Source organism: Tiliqua scincoides, chromosome 3, assembly GCF_035046505.1.
Source record: "Tiliqua scincoides isolate rTilSci1 chromosome 3, rTilSci1.hap2, whole genome shotgun sequence".
Lineage (NCBI taxonomy): Eukaryota > Metazoa > Chordata > Lepidosauria > Squamata > Scincidae > Tiliqua > Tiliqua scincoides.
The window spans coordinates 161,421,117-161,442,609 of NC_089823.1; the positions used below are offsets into that span (position 1 = coordinate 161,421,117).

Below are 21,493 nucleotides of genomic sequence, written 5' to 3' on the forward strand. Positions count from 1 at the left end.
TGAGCAGAGAAACAGTTATTTTTATTCTATTTCATAGCTGTGCTATGTGTCTTTGGGCTATTCTCTGAGCCCTTTACAGTTAGGTTTGCAAGAGTTTGGGAGTAGCACATTTGAAAGCAATGAGAAAGTGGTAGCTTTCAGCCCTTTAAGATACAGGCAGCCCAATCCTAACTTGCGCTGGTCTGCCTCATATCCAGCGTGAGGTTGGGGCCCAAAGCAACACTGCCTGGGGCAAGGGAAATTGCTTCCCCTTACCCCGGGCAAAGCCGCAGCAGCCCCAATGGGGCTACTTGAAGCAGCCTGGAGTTGTGCCAGGCTGCCCAGGAACTCAGGATTCGGCATAGGTGCCAGATCCTGGCCCCACCCCTGCTCTCCCGCCACCAGCCCATGGGACCACCTGCCCTCGCCCCACCCTGGAATGCCTCCTCCCTTCCCTCCCCATGCCCCCCCAAGACCCCCATGCCTGCCAAGTTCGGCTGGTGCAAACTTGCCCCTGTCACCTCAGAGGCTGGATCTGGCCTCTGTGGGCTGGCACACCTGTGTGCGCCAGCTTGGTTGACTTCAGAGGAGGCGCAATTGTGCTTTATGGCATGTTTGCGACACTTCCAGGTCAGCATAAGGTACTTATTGCCAGCCCAGTGCAATCTCAGGATTGTGCCCTAAGGCAGTAATCCTATCCTCACTTTTTTTGGGAATGGTCTCCGCTGAAAACTTCTCAGTAAATGCACTTGGGATTAGATTACATTTTTAAAGATTCTTCAAGGATTAGATTTTCAAAAAATAGTTAAATTTGGTATTTTGAGCATTTCATTGGGTATTGATTGCTTTTTTCTCTCCCAAGTGTTCTGAATGTAATGTTATGAGCAAGTAGCTCATGGAACAGGACAGGAACTCTATTGCATGTAGAACTCATGAGCTAGAATACTATTTATAAACAAGGATCAAATCTGGCTCTGCTTGAGTTGACATCTGGCCAAGGTGCATTCTTATTGTCTAACTGCATTTTGTGCAATACATTTCACTGATGTGATCATCTTGTAGCTATGTTGTTGTGTATATGAATCCAGAATTCTGCTATCCTGTGCTTCTTTCAGCTCTGTGGTGTGTTTGGAAATGTTCCATTGATAAGCCAGTTAGCTTTGATATTTAAAAACAAAAAATTCCTGCTCACACCAGCAGTCACTATAGCTTTCTGTGTGTGGTGGGAATTGCGAATTCACATGGACTTGTTGCTCCACTTCTTTTGAAGAGGACAAATTGCAAGGTGCAGATTCTATGTAAGGAGGAAGAGCCATGATCTTGGCCAAGTTCATGTGTGTACATTGTTCACCTGAGCAGGGCTTGTTTTGTGTTCTTAGTTGTCCACTACTCATGGTGTCTGAGGTGCGGAAAATGCAGCCACTTGGTAGTGAGACGACCATTGTTCTGTGCCCTGATGGAGAACCGAAGTTTAACATTTGGGTGGGGTCCTAATGGTGCCAGTGAGTTGGCAGGACTGATGTGTGTTCCTACCAAGTTATATCAGCCTGCTCTTAAACCACTTGTCATGGATGATTGTGACTGGTGCTTGCTCTTTCTGAAGGGCAAATTCTGGGAAGACATCAGTAGAGCACTTGCTGGGTAAGAAGTAGGGATTGAGCTGAAAAGTCTACAATGACAAGTGGCAATAGAAAAATACCTGAGAGCCCTAGGTCTGTTCTGTTTAGCCCTTGGACGCCTGGGGATATTTCTTTAATGCTTCTCTTTTCCCTTCCAGGTTGAATAAAGACCTCTTGGATAGCAAGGCTCTTGCCTCCCGTCTGCAAATAGAACTCCATCGGAAAGATGAAGAATATGCCGATCTGAAAGAGAAGCTGGCAGATACCAAAAAACAGATTGAACAAGTTCAGAGACAGGTTTGTAAGAAGAGCGGTTGGGGAAAGAATCTTTCTACAGTGTGTAGCTCCTCTGTTCTCCCCTCCCCACACCTCATTTGGATAGTCATTGCTGGAAATGGGATATGAAGTGCTGTAAAATGTTGAAGAACACTAGTGAAACTGGACAGATCAGCATACCAAAATCAGCATACCAAAATTCAAAAGCTGGATTACACACCTGACTTAGTCATTTTGTGGGTCTGCTGGTATTTCAGTGGACTGTGTTTCATTTTCCCCTGTAATGTATATATTGTAAAGCGAGGCACAGTTTCATTTACCTGTTCCAGCTGGTGTGTGTTAACCAGTTTCTTTTCCTACACATATTTTATGGCTCCATATTCAGTGGTCCATTTGAACACCTATTCTCAAATTTCTTGGTCTCAGATATTTCCTACAGGTGGGACCTCTGTATCCACTGGGGTTCTGTTCCAGAACCCTTAGTGGATACCAAAATTAATGGATACTGGGGTCTACCTATCAATGACTTGTAACAAGGTATAAATGCTATACCACATTCAGCCACTAGATGGGGTGAATAATTTTATTAGATTCCATTATTCACACATCTAGTGGCTGAATGCAGTATTGCACCTATACCAATGTATTCTGGGATGCCAATAAAGGAGCAGGAAACCCAGAAGTGGTTCTTTAAAGCTATCTTTTACCCTGAGAAGCTTGCAAGTGGAGAGGTTTAAATCATTTCTGCTCAATGTAGCATATACACAACAGGGGCCAAACATGTACACCTGTGGACCGGGCAAAAATGGGTTAACAGTGTGAAGGTAGGAAATGGTATTTCGGTGTTTTTTTTTCCTTGTTACAAGACATTTAAAGGTGGACCCCAGTATTAGTGGCAAGTCAAATCAGTGAATATTGAAAGGGTGGACTCTGAGGTCTCACCTGTATTTCTGTTCATATATGCACTTGCATAAAAACTGAGCTATTTGACCTATGTATGTATAATATCATACATACAATGGCAGATGATGCCATTGTCCCTTTAAGGAAGCTACCTGTGGGAAAAACTATGGCAAGAGCAGCCTCGACCACCTCCTGACTGTTATCTGCTCCTGATTTGGTCTGGAGGTGGGGGGCTTGCTGTTTGTCTCACAATCATTGAGGCATCAATAGAAGACGTTGTCAGAGGGTCCTGGCCCACCAATGTTACCCTCCATAGTAGACACTGAATGGGGCAAAAAAGTCCTTTGCTTTGTTCTAGGTGGAAGAACTATGTATGAAAGTTCCTGCTACCACTGAGGCTAAAAAAACTACATTCAAGCACATTTTAAGCCATCTTAAAGACCTAGCAGGTGCTGGAGTGGGAGGGGGAAGGCAAGTTTTATTGATACAAGACAAATTCAAATGTGCTGGCACATATAAACATCTGTCTACTAATAACTCTGTGTGCTCTTATCTACCTGTCCCTTTTCACAGCAGATTGCATTGCAACCCAAAATTAGCTGAACCTGAGTCATGAGGCTGATTTCAAATGCATGATGTAAACATGATGCTTAACATGCTTCATAGAAACTACAATAAAGCATTGTGTAATTCCATTTTATGCTATGGCCAACTTTTCTAGGTGTGTACCATGCGTACTGAAGAGAAAATGCTACGGAATAAAGTTAATGACCTTGAAAAGGCTAAAAACCAACTCACTGAGGAGCTAGACATCAAACAGAGAACAATCGAGCAATTTAATAAGGTAACTTAATTTTTGTTCTATCTCAGCTTTCGGCTTAGGTAGCTTTCAAAATAACTAAAAAAGCTGATTTAGCATAATGTTTAAGATCGTGAGTTAAGAAGTCTTCTCCTTCCCTCACCACACTCCCCTCAAGTTGTATATGTATTGTATTTTTATTTGTTGCAGATTTTTTTTCTCCTTGAGCAATGGTTTAGAAATAATTTCACAGTAGCTATAAATTGCTTAGGCGGCTTTTCTGCAATATGGAGTTCATAATACTGCCCTTCTAAAAATTAGAGATGTCGGTGGAACACTCTGAGTACTCTCTATAAGAAGTACTCAGTAGTACTATGTAAAACAAAACTTTTTTTGTTAAAGAATTTATTACTGAATTTACAGTTGCAACCTATTTATCCACAGATGTTTTAATCTGCGGATTTGTCTCGGGTGGGGGGAATTGAAAGTCTCACACACCTTTGTCTCCTTTACCCTGCGCTGGCGTCTCTCTCTGTTTCAAGGCAGCCCAAAACACTGCAAAAAGGCTCCTCGAACAGGCAGGAAAATAGCCCCGGAGCCATGGAAGAGGTTACTCTTGCGAAGGAACAGTAACACTCCTGGAGCCCCTGAACCAGCAAAGAGGCTGAGGAGGGGAAGGGGGGGCCCCAAAACCTCTGTAGCCAGAACATGTGCAGCAAAGTAGAGTTCGCTCACAGGGGCAGGTGCGGTAGCAATAGAGGGAATTGCTTTAAAAAACCCAGGGAGTGTTTGCCGAATTCCCCCCTCTTCAGACTGAGATGGTGCTCCAGCCTACGCAAACAAAACAGCCCAGCAAGCAAGTCTAGCAAGCAAAGCATGAGATTTAGGCTATAATCCGATCCACACTTTCCTGGGAGTAAGCCCCATTGACTATAATGGGGCTTACTTCTGAGTAGAAATGCATAGAACTGGACTCTTAAAAGCTCAGCATCCCACCTGTGAAAGAAGCAGGGACAGCTGGCAACAGGGAGGGCTGAGTACGGAGCAGAGGAGGGGGAGGCAATTGAGAACCGCTGTCTTAGTTTCCTTCCAGCCCCAAGTGTCAGGCTGCAGTGTATTTGCGTAACTCTATGGAATTTAGTACAACGCATTTTTTCTTAATTGCGCCAGGTCGAGGAACGGAACTCATGCACATAAATGGGCTCCACCTGTATTATGAATTTATTATTAAACTGTTCCAAAGGTTTTGTATAATCTCTCTGATAGATCTAATAAGACTGGAAATGATCAAGAACTGCTTGTGTGATGTTTGGATCTCTGTACGATTAGCAACAGAAGGCTATTTTGTTTATTTTTTTAAATTTAAATGGTCATTTAAATTTAATGTTTCTCTTTTCCAGAACACACAAACCAACTGTCATTGCATTGCATTATGCCATAAATTGTTTCTCCTTTTCTTTCACCATTCCTGGGAGTAGATTTGCCCCTGTGTCTCCAGGAGGCAGGGTCTGACAGGTCACATGCTATTCACACAGAGGGCTCTCATGCCCAGACCGGCCTTGCCTCTCTGGCTTAACAGTCACAGGTCCTTTTGCTCCCTCTTTATGAGGTAACAAGAGCTCAGAAGTACGTTCAAAAGAGGGCTACCAGCTACTCAAGAATGTCTTGCTTAATTGCTAACTGTGTTATGAGACTTTAAGCGTTTGGTCAGTGAATAAGGTAGATCTTACCTTATAGTTCTTGTGAAATATGTATCATTTCTTTTTCTGCCCAAATTAGGAAGAACTGAATAAGAAACTGGAAGATGTTTCCAAGCAATTCCAGAGAGCATGTAAGGGTATGTAAGCCAGAGTGGTCTCTCTTCTTATTGAAGCAGTATAGAATAGCGGAGGGCAAACCCCAGCCCACAGGCCAGATCCAGCGCCCATGAAAATCACTCCCTCGCATGAATGGAGTTTACTGGTTTGTGGAGCAGCCTAATATCTTCGTTGATCTCCCCTAAACCTCACACAGGCCAGTTGCTTCTGCATTCCGTTGCCCCAACAGGCTTTGTGCCCAGATTTATGGGCAGTTGTGACTGGCCAGCCTGAGGTTTCGGGGAGATAGCCTGATATCTTTACCATCTATCTGAGGAGCAGAAAGCTCTGTCATGCTGGGGATGGGTTTTTTGGCATGCAGTAATCCTGCTGATGTGAACTGTTCTAAAATATTACATGTATTAACATGTTTGGAATTTTGATATATTTTAGACTGTGTGTCTCAATCAATCTTCTAAAGTGGTGTTTCTCAACCAGTGGTACGGGTACCACCAGTGGGACTTGAGAGGTGGTGTCTAGTGGTACTCATGTGATCCCTGGACCCCTGCTGCCTGGCAGTGAGACCAGGAACGTGACACAACAAACAGCAGCAGGATGCCCGACTTGTCAGGCAGAGCTCTAAAGTATGCTTTTCTGCACTCAAAAAAGCCCTTCTGCCCACCATGCCTCTTACTGGTGTTGATTGTGTCACATCTGGACTCCCATCCCAGCAGTAACTGGTGATGATGTAATCACCAGTTACTTCCGGTGGTACTTCAAATAGGTGGACCATGTGAAGTGGTACATCAGAGGACAAACGTTGAGTAACACTTTTTTAAAGGGTTCACCAATTAAGGCACACTTGATGAAAGGAGAAACTGAAAGATTTCCAGGGCCTAGAGCAGAGATCTCCAAACCCCAGCCCAGGAGCCAGATGCAGCCCATGGCAAGTCTCGATCCGGCCTGTGGCTAGTCTATGGTCCCCTGAGAGCCTCTGGCACAATTGACCAAACATGGCCAGAGCTGTGCTTGTGGGGTGTGGGTGTAGGGGTCCATTTAAGTGTGTACTTTATTTCTGTGTTGTATGTTGGTGCTTGGTGAAATCCTGGAAATTTGAGCCCATTCACTTATTCATTCATCTAAGTTCCATCTCTAATGTATTTATTTAAATTTTATATTTAATTTTTTTTCCCTGGCCCTTGACACTGCCAGATATTTGTTGTGGCCCTTTGGCCAAAAAGTTTAGAGACCCCTAGCCTGGAATAAGCCAGGATGAACTTCTGTTAGAGAGCTCTATATTGGATTAGGTCTAGTACCCCTTTCTGGTGGTTGCAGGGGACGGGATACTGTAAAGTCGCAGGAAGGATAGCAGGCAACACACATCAACACCTGAAACTAAACTGGTGATCAAACTGGGTGGGTGGGAGAAACTGTTAAGAATCTTGGTCTTTTGAAAAAGGGCCCAAATGCTAAATGACTCACCAAAGAAAATGTTGATTTGCTGTTCAAAAAAGCCCTCTCAGGCAGCAGAGCAGGTATTTTTCCCCTTTCCCATTTCTGCAACTTAGAAACTTGAAAAAGTCCATTTTAATAAGCCTCAAATAGAATTTTCCTGACAGTACAGACTTGACAGCTGCTGTTTGAAAGGTTTTCCTTATATAAACAAAATACTGGGATATCTGTTTTAACAATTTTAAAATGGAAGGTGCTTTAAAGAAATAGTTAAGGCATTTATGGAAATGCAGAAGTGACTGGTTGTCATAGTTGATAAGGGACAAAGAAACACTCTGACTCATGTCTATAAGTTATTGGTGTACTATTAAAAATTTGTGCCAGTTGATTGCTTTGTGTTCTGTAATCTAAAACTTAAAATAAGAGCAGGTATAATGTGAATGTTGCGGAAATCAATCCTTTTGACTACTAGATGTTCAACATATTCCACTTTGCCTCATTCCGTGCCTGAGGTAAACAAAGCAGAATGTAATATAATGTAAGTAAATGTAATATATCAAAGCAAATCCACAGGTTGTAGTCCTTCGCAAACAAAGGCTTTGCTTGGGAGGGGGAAGAGCTACCCTAGTACAGAGGTAATATAAGAGAAGATACTATTGGAACTGCCTTCTGTTAAAACATTTAGTCTTGCTTTAAACTCTTTAGATCTTTGTTCCAAAGAGAAAATCATTGAAGACATGAAGTTGACTTTGGAGGAACAAGAAAAGACTCAAGCAGAACAAGATCAATTGCTTGAGGCCAAGTTCGAAGAGACTGAAAGGTTTGCGGCAGGTAAGGTAGGAAGGACGGCTATGGTTTCCCACCCATTTTTGTTATAATAAAAAGAAAAAAAGTAACGATCCTACTGAAATTTTGATCAAAAGACCATTTGAAAGACTTCATCAATGTGACTGGTGCATTGGTTGAATTCCAGTCAATTCAACTTGTGCTAGCCAATAAAAGAATTCAGTACAGTGACTTGAATGCTTATTGATGCACTTATTTTTCCTCATTTTAGAACTTGAGGAATGGAAGAAAAGATGCTATGAATTAGAAAAGCAGAAGAGTGATTTTGGGCCACCAAGCATTAACGTAGAATTTAGAAGCGAAGAGTTGCCAAGTGATGAATTAAAAAGATTGCAAGAGAAACTAGAGGTAATGTTCAGGTTCCTGCCACTTGCCTTCAAAGAATATATGAAGTAAATTATTGGAGACTCGTGCTTGCATTGTATTAGTTATAGCCAACTGTCATAAATCAGTATAAACCGATTTTAGGAATTTTTGAAAGGCACAGAGAAGAATAGAAGTACACGTGCTCAGCAGATAACTAAGGAATATTTTGGTAGACTGACACTTTTATGGTGGCCTTAGTATATGCCAATTAAAATTTGACCTTTTGGAGATCCTTCCCAATTCCCTTAGAATAGTTGGGCTCAGATTTGATTATTTTCAAACAGGAATGTGAAGAACAACACAAAATGGATCGCAAAAAGTTTCAGGCAGAAAAAATGAGCCTCATTAGTCAGGTGAAAGAAGCAGAGATTCATCGAAACAGAGAGATGAAAAGGTTTGCTGAAGATCGAGAACACCATGCAAGGCAGCTAGCAGAAGCCGTAAGTAGTAAACCAGCAGCTCTGACTTGTATAGCTCAGTAACAGACTGAAACTATAAGGCAGCTAAAAGTTTAATCTTGTGCATAAAGTCCCATTGGGTACAATTAGACTTACTCCCAGGAAAGCATATATAGGCTTGCAGTCCTGTGTCCCAATCCTATCATCGTTGTCCCCACTGGTACAGCCGTGCTGAAAAGCTGCGTGCTGTATCCAGCGGGGGGAGGGGTAGTGGGAGGCTTCAGGAGGAACTCTCCAGCCCCACAATGACTCTCCTTGGACCTGCACCAGCTCTTTAGCTGGTGCAAGTTTGAGGGAAGGGAGGAGGCTGTGGAAATAGAGGATAGGATCTGACATGTGCCATTGCCACTGGGTCTTCCCCCACAGCCTCCATGCCACCATTCTTCCCTGTGTCATTCCATCCTGCCCCCATCCCCACCCGCACTGGCTTACCTGCTTCAGCGGATGGCCAATATTGGGACAATGCAGGCAGAAAGGTTCTGACCTTTCCACCAGTGCACTAGCAGTACACATTAGTGGAACATTCGTTCTGCCAGCTGGGTTGTCCATTAGGATTGGGCTGTTAATCTTGTAAACTAAGAGCTTCTTGAGAGGTTCTCGATGACATCCAGCTCATTTCTACTAGTTTGTAGTGTAAAATGCCTTCTTGATGCCCTCCTTTCTTGGTGGTTTAGTCAGTCTTGGTCTGTTACACTTACATCCTGCCCTTGCTCTGAGGAAATAAAAACACAGAAGCTGCCCTACTTACAGAACCAGGCTGCAGCAGAAGGAGAATAAAAGGTTAACCAATTGCTTCTAAGGAGCTGTGCCTGCCTGCTGCTTGAGAAAGTTGGCGCCTGTCTGCTGCTTGAGAAAGGAAACTGTTCAGAGTTGAAAGGCTTTGCCCTCTGATTGACGCGGAGATAAGGCGAAGTGAGAATTGGAGCTTGATTACTTGGCAAAAATTTAACTTACTGTAGGCGAGTATCTATGGTATGTTTCTTTTTTGAAATTCAGTGCTGCACCTGCACAGGCTGATGGAGTCAGGAAATAGTACTTGTTGTTAATTGGGACACATCTGCTTTTTCTGCTGAAGTACACAAAGTGGTATATAATTTTAAAAAATGGTAGAAATACAAAAATAATTTACCTTGTAGTTTAGGCTACACAGGAAGGAAGCAGCATGTAATTCATATCTTAAAGGAGGATTGCAAGTTTTCTTAATCGCTTTTTTAATTCCTTGTCTTCTCATAAGGAAAAACTTGTGGCACAAAAAGATATTGACCTTCAAAAATGGCGTGCTGAGAGAGATCAGCTAGTAGTGGCTTTAGAAATTCAGCTGAGCTCTCTAGTTTCGAGCAATAGACAAAAAGACAAAGAGATAGAAGAACTGAAAAAATCTGCACTGGACAATTGTGACAAGGTTAGTATAATCCACTTTCTTGCTGTCTTTTTGCCATTGATTTTTGTCTTGTCTAAAATTATGACTTGAACCTAACTATGAAATGTAGGAACAGTGTTTCTGAAGGTAATTTCCACTGGAGCAAAATTTTAGCAAACAAATGGTCTCTAGGCCCTGCACAGTACACAGCATGTACATCATTTGATTGTTATACATTTGAGTGCCAGCTGAATGTGTGAACCGTTGAAAAGCATTGCAGGAGAGGTCATATGAAAGTTATGCCTGGTTTTTGATTCATTGCACATGGAAATGATCATTTGATGATATTGGTACCCAACCCTGGCAGTAGGATATCCTGTTTCTCATTCTGATTTAAAAAGTGTAAGTAGCAGGCAACCCTAAAAGCTAGACAATTAAACTTTTTGGAGTCCAATCCTAAATTGGTGATCTGCTGGTATAACAGCCTCTGCAGTGTGATGGGGGTGTCATAAATTTGCTGAACGCAGGTTACGCCACCTGGAGAGCAGGCAGCACTGGCAAGGAGGCCTGGGTCACCTTGCTAATACTGCATCCAGTCTGATGGCTGCCAGCAATGGTAAGGATTACACCAGGCAGCAGAGTGGTGTGGGTAGCGGGGAGGGGGTGTTTCAGGGCAGGGTGAAGGCAGAATGGGTTGGATCAGGTCCAGGAGGGGGCAAGATTGGTGGAAGCCTCCTCTGCTGTATCCTAACCCCTGCCCCTGACCTTCCAATATTACAGAAGGCCACTTGAATTTCCACCAGCTGTATAGCTGGTGATCAGAGTAGCCCACAGGACAGGCTGGATCATTATGTGGGAAAAGGGGAAAAATTTCCCCTTACCCGAGGAGACCTTCAGCCTGCTCCAAAGCTGCATTAAATGCAGCAGAGGCCATGTGGTCCCGCTGCGCCACCACAGTTTAGGATTGGGCTTTCTGTGTGTCCTACTTCTTTGACCAGGCACTTGATATTTTTGTGTTTGCTGGATTCTTGATGGAAATGATGAAAGTACAGAGAATATGAAACAGGATTTTTAGAGATGAATATGTATTCTTTGTGTTTTTTTCCCTTCTTATAATTGTTCCTTTTTTGTTTGTTTCATATTCAAGATGATATGATTTGGTAGCTGTGTAATATTTGATTTGAGAGAAGAGAAAATACATGTTAGTATTTTATAGGAAAATACATTTTTATTTGCCTAGGCATGTCACAGTGTGTAAGTGGGTTTTAATCTTCACTGTTTATGACCTTTTGTTTTGTTCTGTGATACCAATGTTGCATTTATTGTTATAGTTATGATTGTATGTCACCCTGAAAGATTTTGCTGAAGGACAGCTTGGATGTCTTAAATAAATGAAGGTAGTTTCTTAGTTGATTAGGACTGCCACCTTTAGATGAATCAATATTTTACGCATTTAAATTGGAAAGGTATTCCATATGCTATTTTGAATAAAAATTGCAGATTGCAACTGCCAAACTAGAAGGGATTTTCACTCCCCCTCCCCTGCCTCACAAGGAGATGATGCTTCCTATGACCCACATGTGCATCATCTCTAAAAACCAATGGAAGTTGGCCTTTTAAACTAGTTTTTATTTGTATGCAAACTTATTCAAACAACTAAAACTCGTATGATTGATTGACTAAAACTATTTGAATTGGTTGCCAGTTCTACTTCTGATGCAGACTGGCCTAGTGTTGGCTAGTTCTTTTTCACAGATTCAACAAAATGGGGCGAATCAGGGGAGGAGTTGGTTGGCATTTTCTAACTTCCAAGCTAAGGAAATTTTTCAATGCATTGTATTTGTTCATAAACATCCAGCGGACTCTCTGAAATTTGAAACCTGAGACTGTGTCACCAATCATCTCTGAACATGTAGTGTTTAATATACAGCATTCTTTGTGTGTTTGGTTTTTTTAAAGGCTCATGAAAATACTGTGGAGATGTGCAGAATATCGTCTCCTGAGAGAAGTGATGTTATCAAGGAATTAAGACGGATTAGTTGTGAGGACTCTAAACTGGTAATGTCACCTGTCTTTGAAAGAAAAGAAGAAAATAAAGCAGAAGAACTTTATAACAGTAAATGGGTAGCCTTAATCATCTTAATGGTACTAGGCATGCCTCTGTCCTTAGAGCTCTACTGCCCTCTCCGTAGCTTTCAAATGTTAACATCTATTAGAATAATGAGAACAGTGATGTAACTGAGATAGCATCCCACAAATATAAACCATCCTCCAACATTTCTCTTAACATCTCAAATGCAGTTCAGCTTGAGTCCTGGCACTAGCATCCAACGTTTTGTACTGAAACTATTTCTCTGGTGATTCTGTTAAAGTGTGTGTGGCAGCCTCTTCTGATATGGCAAATGGAAAGGTGCAATCACTTTCAGTGTAGGATAAAAACTTTGTATTGTTTTGTCTGTGGAGAAGTGGTGGTGATGATGGTTGTCGTGTAACGTTCCTAGCTAAAATGTCAGGCAATCCCAGTAGACTTCCTATTTTTGAGTAGGTTATGAATAGAGAGGCACTTAGTTTTAAATTGCTTAGGAATGAAATGTTCTGTATTTTGAAAAATGCCACCTGCAAATCTAAAAACAAACTCAATTTATAATTCATAAACACAGTGTTTGTAAAGCATCAATTAAAGAGAATACTCAAGCGGAGCAGTCAATGATGAAATCCAGAGCCATTTTTGAAAAACACCTTCTGGTTTACCTGGGGGGAATTCATTCAGGAAAGCCAAGGATTGGTTTATGTCACCAAAACAAAAGCTCCCAGTATCGGGTTCAGGTGAACTCCCTTGTTGAAGGTGTTCTTTACTGTGGGCGCAATCATGGAAAAATCCTGTGTCCAGGTCCTCTCCTGTGAAAATGCATATCATTTGTAACTGTACCAGCACCAGTGGTATCCGATTACAGAAATATTCTTGAATTATAAATGGGCACATGGGTACAGTGTGTTAAATTGTTGTCCTGCCCTTTTTGTTAATCCTCAGCTTAAATCGAAACAAATGGACCCAGGAAACGGCAATGATGTTAGGGACACGGATTCATTGCTGCCAAGGCCTAGCAGGACATCCTCAGCAGCAGATATTCAGGTAAGCTGCTCTTGTCAAAGTATTATGTGATGCTTTTTCTTTATTTTGTAAATAGCCCATCATAACTTCTGGAGGTTTTGTTTGGGTGCCACCTTAGGAAGACTAGCAGCAATTTAGAGCTGTGAATTGTAGTATCTAAATTTTTCTGTTTCTGCTTTCTCTTGTGGCAGTTGTTTGGGAACCTGCTATGTGAGTTTTGGGGAAACTGATTTTTACTATATGAAGATTTTTATTTGTTTGTTTCCAAGCTGATGATGCTGTGGGAGTAACAGCTTTGTGCTCCTTGGTGTATCCTTGTAATTTTGCTCGATCTGTGTAAATAGAACACTAAAGAAAAAAATGTCTCCCTTTGCTTGCTCGTGCTCTCACTCATCCTCCGAAAAAGGGTACTGAATTTGCTTTCCCTTTGGGTGGGGAAAATATTAAACTGTGTTCTTAAGATACTCCATTTTATAGTGGTTGATGAGTGACAAGGCCGTTTTTCTCTCAGGATTTGTGGTGAACTTTGTTTTGTTTTCTGCAATTCTTAAAAAAAACAAAACTCTTTCTGCCCCCCCGGGGGAGGGGATCCCTTCCATTCACTCTTCTCGCCATTCATTCTAGATTCAGGAACAGTCAGAAACCATCCTAGACTCTTGTGAAGTATCTTCAGAAAGTGACCAAACCAGCCGCTTTCCAAAACCTGAAATGGAGATTCACTTTACACCTCTGCAGCCCAATAAGATGGAAGTGAAGCATCAAGGGGACCCTTCTGTAGTGACTATAAAAGTGCCCAAGGCAAAGAAAAGGAAGAGCAGTGCAATGGAGGAGGTACTAAAACTGACCAAAAAAATACAAGCAAATGTGTGTTAACCCTTGTGTGTACATAATCATAAATATAATTTTTTGAACTGAAATGCTTATCAGACAAAAATTGCTGAAAACAATCCTTAACTTTTTTGCTTTGCTTTGTGTTATATTTTATCTTCAGGACAGTTGCTGACGCTGGAGCAATTTGTTCCATGTCGATCACAATACAAGATAATATACATTAATTGTATTAATCAACTTGTAGAATTAGTACAGATTTAGTTCAAACAGACCCTTAAACATCCAATAATCCTATGTTGCAAAAGAGGCTTTCGATCCAACCCATTTCTGCCCAGCCCACAGATGTATGCATTTGATCCCTGTTGTGTAATATGCAGCATTGGGCAGACATGGTTTAAAGCAGTGACTCCCAAACTGTACCGAGGCACCTCAGGGTGCTGAGGCAACCTCACATTGTGGAGTGTCCCCAGCAGCACACAATCGCACACATCCCAAGGTGACAGCACTTGGAAGAGCTGGGGAGAAGAGGCTGCCCTGAAAGAAGGGTGCCGTAATCGCAGTACTGCTGGGTTTAATGTTACATGTCCTGGCCCCTTCTCTCACATCTAGAAGAATTTGGGGCATTTTCTCTAATCATGTGGGGCGCTATTTTAAAGGTGGCTTTTTTGGCACGCACAGCAATTCAAATGTCACTCCCTCTTCACAATGTGAAAATGCCCCAAAGTCTCCCAGAAGGTAGGCAAGAGGCTGGGACGTGCCTGGAGCTTTCTGCCAAGGACATCTGAGTGCTTGTATTGGGTTATTGCATCTGGTAGATAAGAAAAAAGATCTTGTTAAATACTGGCAGTTTAAAGATTAAACTTCAAACGAATATTATTTTTCTAAGGAGTCACTTGTGTTGGAATTCAGCATTGCAGTGTAATACTTGGATAAGACAAGGTCACTGGAAGAATAACTTGTCTCCCTGATTTTCTTTTCAAGAGCAAAACATTGTCAAGTTTTTGGAAAAGCAAAGTTAGAAATAAATACACTTCTGAAGGTATCAGTCAGGTACTGGATTTCTTTATGTGTAGCACTATAGATAAGAGGTACTTAACTGAATCATTTTATAGTCCTTCATATTTCATTCTGGTAGTTCATTTTAGATGACATTTTTAGCAGCACAGAACTTATCTAGAACCTACTTCTATAACTGTTTCATCATACCCCCTACTTCCATTTTCGTATTGTGGACCATCTGTTCTTTGAGTCTACTTGCTTCTCACTCATAATTGAAGCTGCCCAACAAGCAAAATCTGCCAGCTGTGGATCTGAATATGTCAATTAAGAAATATTTAGGCTACACAGCAGTGTCAAACAAAAGGCCCGTGGAACAGACCTGGCCTACAGAAGCTGTTTATTTGGCCTATGTAATAATTGGGCTTTCCCAGCACCACCATCATCTGTGAAGTGATGCATCAGCAGAAGCGGCACTGCTGACAGGGGGGCCTACATGATAATTGGGCTGTCCCATACCTTGAAAATATCAGGATTTGTTTATTTTCTCTTCTGTCATTTGTAGCTAATGAGTTCCAAGGTGAGAAGAGTGCTTATTTCTGGTCATCGCTTGCTAAATGATGTCACTACCAGCCCTCAGGGGACACCATGAATGCTATTCGGTTCTATGAGCAAAATCGGTTTGACCCCCAGGCTACAGTGTTAAGCATATGTACCTGTAAATGTCACTGAAATTTTTGGGGTTTATGCAATAACCCTGATCCTGAACCTGGTGATCTTTTGATTCAGCCCTCTGCTCTGTGTGTGAATGAGCTGGATGCCCCTCTGTGGATAACAGACTGTGTTCCAGATGTTACTAGGAGGGGCTTTGGCAATGTAGCATTGCCAGGTCAGGCCTGGCATTTGGCCCTTGTACTGGAGTTGGTGTGCTGTTGGTGTGGCATTTCTAGGGCTTGGGATATGACTGATGCCACACCAGCATCCATGCAATATTGGTGTGGCATCCTAATAGGATTGTGCTATAATTCTCCCAAATATACATATTAAGTTTGCCATCCATTGGAGTGAGTTCTGCAAAGAGTTCTAAAAGCAATCTTTTTACCCTACTGTGGCATTCTGAACTGTCAGCCGCTCAGTGCTAGAGTGCCTGACTTGATAACTAACCTTAGATTTTATCTTATTTCATTTGTCTGAACATTTAACATGCAGAAGAAATGTTTAATGGGAATGAAAATGGCAGTATGAATGAAGGTGGTTACCATATTTTGCTGTCATTTCATTAGAGAACATGTTTCTTGCATGATTGCATTTGAAATTTGAAGTTGTATGATAGCTTGAGCATTGCTAATGTATTCTATTTTCTTATGAGAAGTTATCTAACAACTTGTAAACAGTTGTTGGAAGTTGAGCCTTCCATTTTCTTTTTAAGGAAGACAGCTCCTTGAAGACTGAGAATGAGAAGAATGCTGCATCCCTGGCTGATACAAATACATGGCCTGATTCATTAAGCAGACAAAAGAAAAAGGTAGGACTCTGTGTGTGTGTGTGTGTGTGTGTGTGTGTGTGTGTGTGTGTGTGTGTGTGTGTGTGTGTGTGGTAGTATCACAGTCCACTTGCTTTTATGGGAATAACTCTGTTTTGGCTAGCAGATTGTCCCCAATTGCCTTCTGCCTCTGCAGAAAGGAGACATTGTGGCACATGGTCTAACTCCAGAGCTTTTACTCTTTCTTTGAAATCTGCATCTTATGGACCAACAGACGCAGTGAGCATCTTGATGGGTGAACCACTACATGATCAACAGGCATCTGCTTCTCTAAATGATATGAATTGCATCTTGGACCGGAAACATACCAAAAGAAACAAAATACACAGAGCATATTATCTGTGCATATAACTTCCTTTGTTTTAGAATCTAATGCAGTACTGTATTTGGCTATTTTGTATCCTGCCTTTCTACCTCCAGGAACACTCTTGGTTGCCATCTAGGCACTAGTGTTGCAACTCAAAAGGGAAAGGGGGTGAGGAACACCACTTTTGGCATGTTCCAGAGTTGAGTCCTGTTTTAAATGTTTAGCGCTGCCTAAAGATTGATGGAAAATAAAGAATTCTGTTTTGTTTGTTATTCCAGTGTAGTAAGACTATGTTCTTTGCCATAGAAGAGTGGCTACTAATATTAGCAAGCACATGTTTACAGCATAGGGGCTACTGCCATCTTCGAAATGGTCTGCATCTTCCATCTGATACTCTGAATGGCTGTTCCCTTCAATGATCTGCCTTTTTTCCCCAGATTGCTTCTGACCCATCTATTAAAAAGGAGTATTCCTTGAGAAAGAAACACTGTGTATCAAGTATAAAATCGCCTGGACATGCAGGTGGAACACTACAAAAATTTGGCTATTTCTTGCAGAGTTCTCCTACGATCATCCAGTCTAAAGGTAAACAGCAAACTGGACAACAAGTTCCTTAAATATTGGCTAATTATTAAAATGTTTCCTTAGCTCCTGATCTAGATTCCGTATAAGGAGTCTGTGCTAGCCCTTCTCTTCCTGAGCAGCATCGCAGTGCCATCTCTGGATGCTTGGTGATGACGCGCAACAGTGAACTTTTGGGTTGCTGAGCTCCGTAATGTGCAGAGCTTGACTTCAAGCTGCATGGCTATGCAGCTTAGCAGGAACCCTGCTTCTGAAAAATCAAAGCAAATTCTATAGGAGATGGATATTTAAGATTTGAGGTGGTGGTAGTGAGATGAACGCTTGTTACTATTCCATTCTGTATATCTTGTCCTTGTTTGTAGCATTTGTTGTATGCAAACTTTAGCTCTTAATGATGCTTTCGCACATATATGAAAATATATATGAACACATATATGACAATATTAAGAGGTCTACAGCCTACTCTGAGTGGCAGCAGCTGTAAGAGGATCTCAGACAAAAATCTCTCATCTGCTATAGGGGGTTCCCTTTATAAGTCGGGGCTAGGGACTGAAAAGCTTGGATATATTAAAGGGGCAAAAGGCATATACAAGAAATATACATGTATATAGTACACTTACAGACTATCAGTGGGTGGCCTATTTCTGATGCAAACTGGAAACTTCACATCAGGTTGGTAGGTAGTGCATAGGAGGGGGTATTTTGTTCATCTACAGCCCCCCCCCCCGCATACCATCTCCATGGAATCTAGACCAGTTCCATTCTCATATAGAAGTGTGTGCATAAGGGGGGTGGGGAAGTCTTACTTCTCTCCCTCACTGTCATGCACCACTGCTGCTTCCTCCAACAGCCAGAAGTAGGAATGCTGGCCTCCTACCATTTCTTCTGCCAACCATTAGAAGAGAAGGAGGCATTGTGGCAGGAGAATGAGGAAGGCTTACCTCTTTTCTGTGGTGGCAGCTGCCACAACCTCCTCTGATGGCTGACGGGGGATGCTCGGAGCCAAGATTCCCTCTATGGCCATTAGAAGAATTGTAGTGGTGAAAGTGATAGCACTGGACACTGAGGAAGAGAGGTAAGTGAAGCAGGCAGTGGCCAGGGGTTCACTCTGCCTGTTATTCCAATTGATGACTATGATGACAACCATGCCAGGAATTAGCATTATTGAAATAATGCCCCATTAAGAGCTTGGGGTGGGAGGAGAAAGAAGAGCTTTCAGACACAGTGACAGAAAAGTCTAAATAGTCAGGGATGTCCCTTTAAAAGTTCAGACAGGAAAGAAGCATGCATAAACACAGCTATGGTAGTACATGTCATAAGCACAAGGAATTTTTTACATCTAGTTCCTCAAAGCTGAAGACTTGTAAGTCTCCCCATTAAATGTGGGGGAGCCTATAACAGGAATCCCTTATACCTAATGCATCTAACTGGAGCTGCCTGGAATTGACCTGGAGACCTTCTGCTCTGCCACTGAATTATGACCCTATTGCTACGCCTTATTCTGCTGCAGAGCAAGGATTTGGGGAAGTACCCCTACACCCTTGTTCTGGAGCAGTCCCAGCCATTGGCATAACGTCCTAGCATATGGCATGGGGCGGGGCGGCAGCAAGGAATCCCTATTCCACACATTTTTTAGCACATGCATTTCATATGTGTGCATTATGGATTTTGAAACAGGATTCTGTGCAGTAACTACCTTTTTAAAAATGGAAACTTTTTTAAAGTTCATTTTTTTTATTCTGTTTAGATAAAGATATGGCCTAACCCATAGCGAAGTGTAAACCACTTTAGCATACTTACATAAGACAGGTAAAATGTGTTCAAATGTCTCTTGTAGCTAAGAAGTTGATGACAACAATAAAATCCCCCAAATCTGCAGAGGAAGAATCCATTAAAGAAAATGATCTGAAACCAAAGCGATCTAAGCGCAGGCTGTATACAACTGATATTTCATCACCTATGGAATTTTCAGGTCATGTGGTAAGTCATGCACATTGTGCTAAATTTTTTTTAAAGGGAAACAAGCACAATACAAGTCCAACAAATCTGAAGACCAGGCATTGTAAAATTTAAACACTGTTGTATAGTGCAGATATCTTAAATTCATTGTGTTTCTGGTTTCTGCAGGAGGCTTTGCAAACTGAACATACTGACTTGCTATGCTAGGGTTATGATGGAACAAATGCACAGTGACTGCAATATGAAATGCTTCTCGTCTGTCTCTGTCATTGTCCCTCTTTCTTAACAGCCTGATCCTATGCGTATCTAGTTTAGAAGTAAAGCTCCCTTAGTTCAATGGGGCTTACTCTCAAGTAAGTACCTATAACATTATGGTAGTCTTAATCTGTATTAGAGTGAGATTCTGTTTTTGCTAAAGGTTTTCAATGAGGGTATAACCAGTGTTTCATAGGCTGCATTTTTTTTTAGCTTCTAGCACTAGAGAGCTGTCCCCCCCCCCCCCCCGCTTTCCAGCATGCTCGCATGGTGTTCAGTTTTTTTAAGGTTCTAGTGTTAGGCACACTAGAATTTCTCTAAGTGAGATTGGAGCTAGAAAAGTTGGGTGCTACCATGCTTATATCACTACTTCCTATTTTCTATCAAAACTAATAGAGGAATCTGTCAGGAACATGACAGCTTCTATAGTGTATGGTGAAAACGTGGCTATCTCTGTACAATAGATTTCAATGAGGGAGTGCCATTTTTCCATTCTTAAAATAACTGAGCTGGAAGCATGCTAGCAGCATCCTTGAAATGTCACTTCTGCATTTTTCCTAGATAAAAAAATAACCCGGCCATAGATTCATCCTTAACATTGCGAAGACCTAGCTTAGTTTTGCCCTCCAGCTGTAAAGCACTTATACCTCATTGTGGGCTTGGCATCTGTGTATTTGACTCTGTGGGTGCCAAGCTCCCACAGCTGGAGGGCCTCAGAAACCTCCTGAATGGGACAGGAAGTGCATTCCAGTTGGGTCTTTGGAGGGCAGGAAGGCCACGCGAGGTTTCCCCATGCATCAGAAGGCATCTGGGAGGTCTCTCGAAGGCACTTACGGTTTTCTAGCTCCCCTCGCTAGTGAATTCCATTAACTGCAGAATTTGGTATCCGTGGGGACCCCCTCCACATTTACTGAGGGCCCACTATACTGTGTTTGTCTGCATTTTTGGTGAAGTGTGAACTCAGATAACTAGTCAGCCCGTGTAGTAAAATATTACTGTATTTTATTACTGAGCACATGTAAAATATTAACTGATTTCAACATGAATTAGGGGTTCTAAATGAACAAACATTTGCTTTATCATAAGTATTCTTATACATAGCTTCTGAGACAAATGTTGGACAGGACAGAGATATGTACCCCATTGTCATGAATGCACCTAGGAGATTGCTGACAGTTGTTGGTCATGCTTTCCACTTCCCTACATTACCAATAATGGAATGAGCAGAAATTGTAGGGCAATTGAGTGTAACTACTAGACTAAAGTAAAGAGCTTCCTTTAATGCCTTTTCAGATTGTTATGGATCAAAGGGAAAGTGATCATGAAATCATCAGGCGACGTCTCAGAGCAAAGAAAAACCACTAAGATTTTTGCCGAGAACTACGTGCATAACTTAAATTTCAACGGTTACGTTCCAGAGCGTCAGCCTTCTGAAGTGATCATGGATCAGAAATGGAGGGTAGCACCTGTACTATTATATGTACATAACAAACTTTGTGCTCTTATTTCTAGAATTTCTTGTTCAGATTTTGTTTATAACACTAGAGCCTATTAAATTGGAATGGAGATTAAATATATTAATACATATCACTTTTAATTTCTATTTATTCTTCCCAGAGACAGTACACATACTGTCAGTACACAATACACAGGGCTGGATGCATTCTGCAGTTATAACACACAATCTTAAAAAGAGACTTGGCAACTTCAGAATCTTGGCGTGTGAGTGACGGCTTTAAAAAAGGCCACCAAGTTTTCAGACCTGAAGGCAGGTATTGTACTGTGCATACAGTATGGGTGAGGGGCAGAGCTGTAGTCAGGGTGCTAGCCTAGGCTGCTGGTGCAGCATTTTAAACTGTGTCTGCTTTCAAACATGAAATAAAGTGAAACTTCTTGAGAGCTCTCCAGCCACTTTAGGACTATTCGCTACTTTTGTTTCTCTACAAATTATTATACAATTGTATTATATATACAGTATTTATATTATACAATTATAATCTCTACAGATTATTCTCTAAGAATAATCTTAGCCCTGTTCTGAAAGAAAGCAAACT

At 41.7% G+C, this 21,493-nt stretch overlaps 1 protein-coding gene across 1 annotated transcript in view; it reads left to right on the plus strand.

Moving 5' to 3' along the window:
* Positions 1-21,001, plus strand: part of KIF20B (kinesin family member 20B) — a 41,266-nt gene extending 20,265 nt beyond the window's left edge. The window contains exons 20-33 of the mRNA XM_066619720.1: positions 1,757-1,895; positions 3,499-3,621; positions 5,356-5,413; positions 7,530-7,655; positions 7,882-8,018; positions 8,321-8,476; positions 9,729-9,896; positions 11,814-11,912; positions 12,886-12,987; positions 13,591-13,797; positions 16,223-16,318; positions 17,081-17,228; positions 19,063-19,205; positions 20,733-21,001. Of these exons, the coding sequence (XP_066475817.1) occupies positions 1,757-1,895; positions 3,499-3,621; positions 5,356-5,413; positions 7,530-7,655; positions 7,882-8,018; positions 8,321-8,476; positions 9,729-9,896; positions 11,814-11,912; positions 12,886-12,987; positions 13,591-13,797; positions 16,223-16,318; positions 17,081-17,228; positions 19,063-19,205; positions 20,733-20,804 (1,774 nt within the window). The 3' untranslated portion in view covers positions 20,805-21,001. The remainder of the gene's footprint in view (positions 1-1,756; positions 1,896-3,498; positions 3,622-5,355; positions 5,414-7,529; positions 7,656-7,881; positions 8,019-8,320; positions 8,477-9,728; positions 9,897-11,813; positions 11,913-12,885; positions 12,988-13,590; positions 13,798-16,222; positions 16,319-17,080; positions 17,229-19,062; positions 19,206-20,732) is intronic.
* Positions 21,002-21,493: the final 492 nt, after the last annotated feature.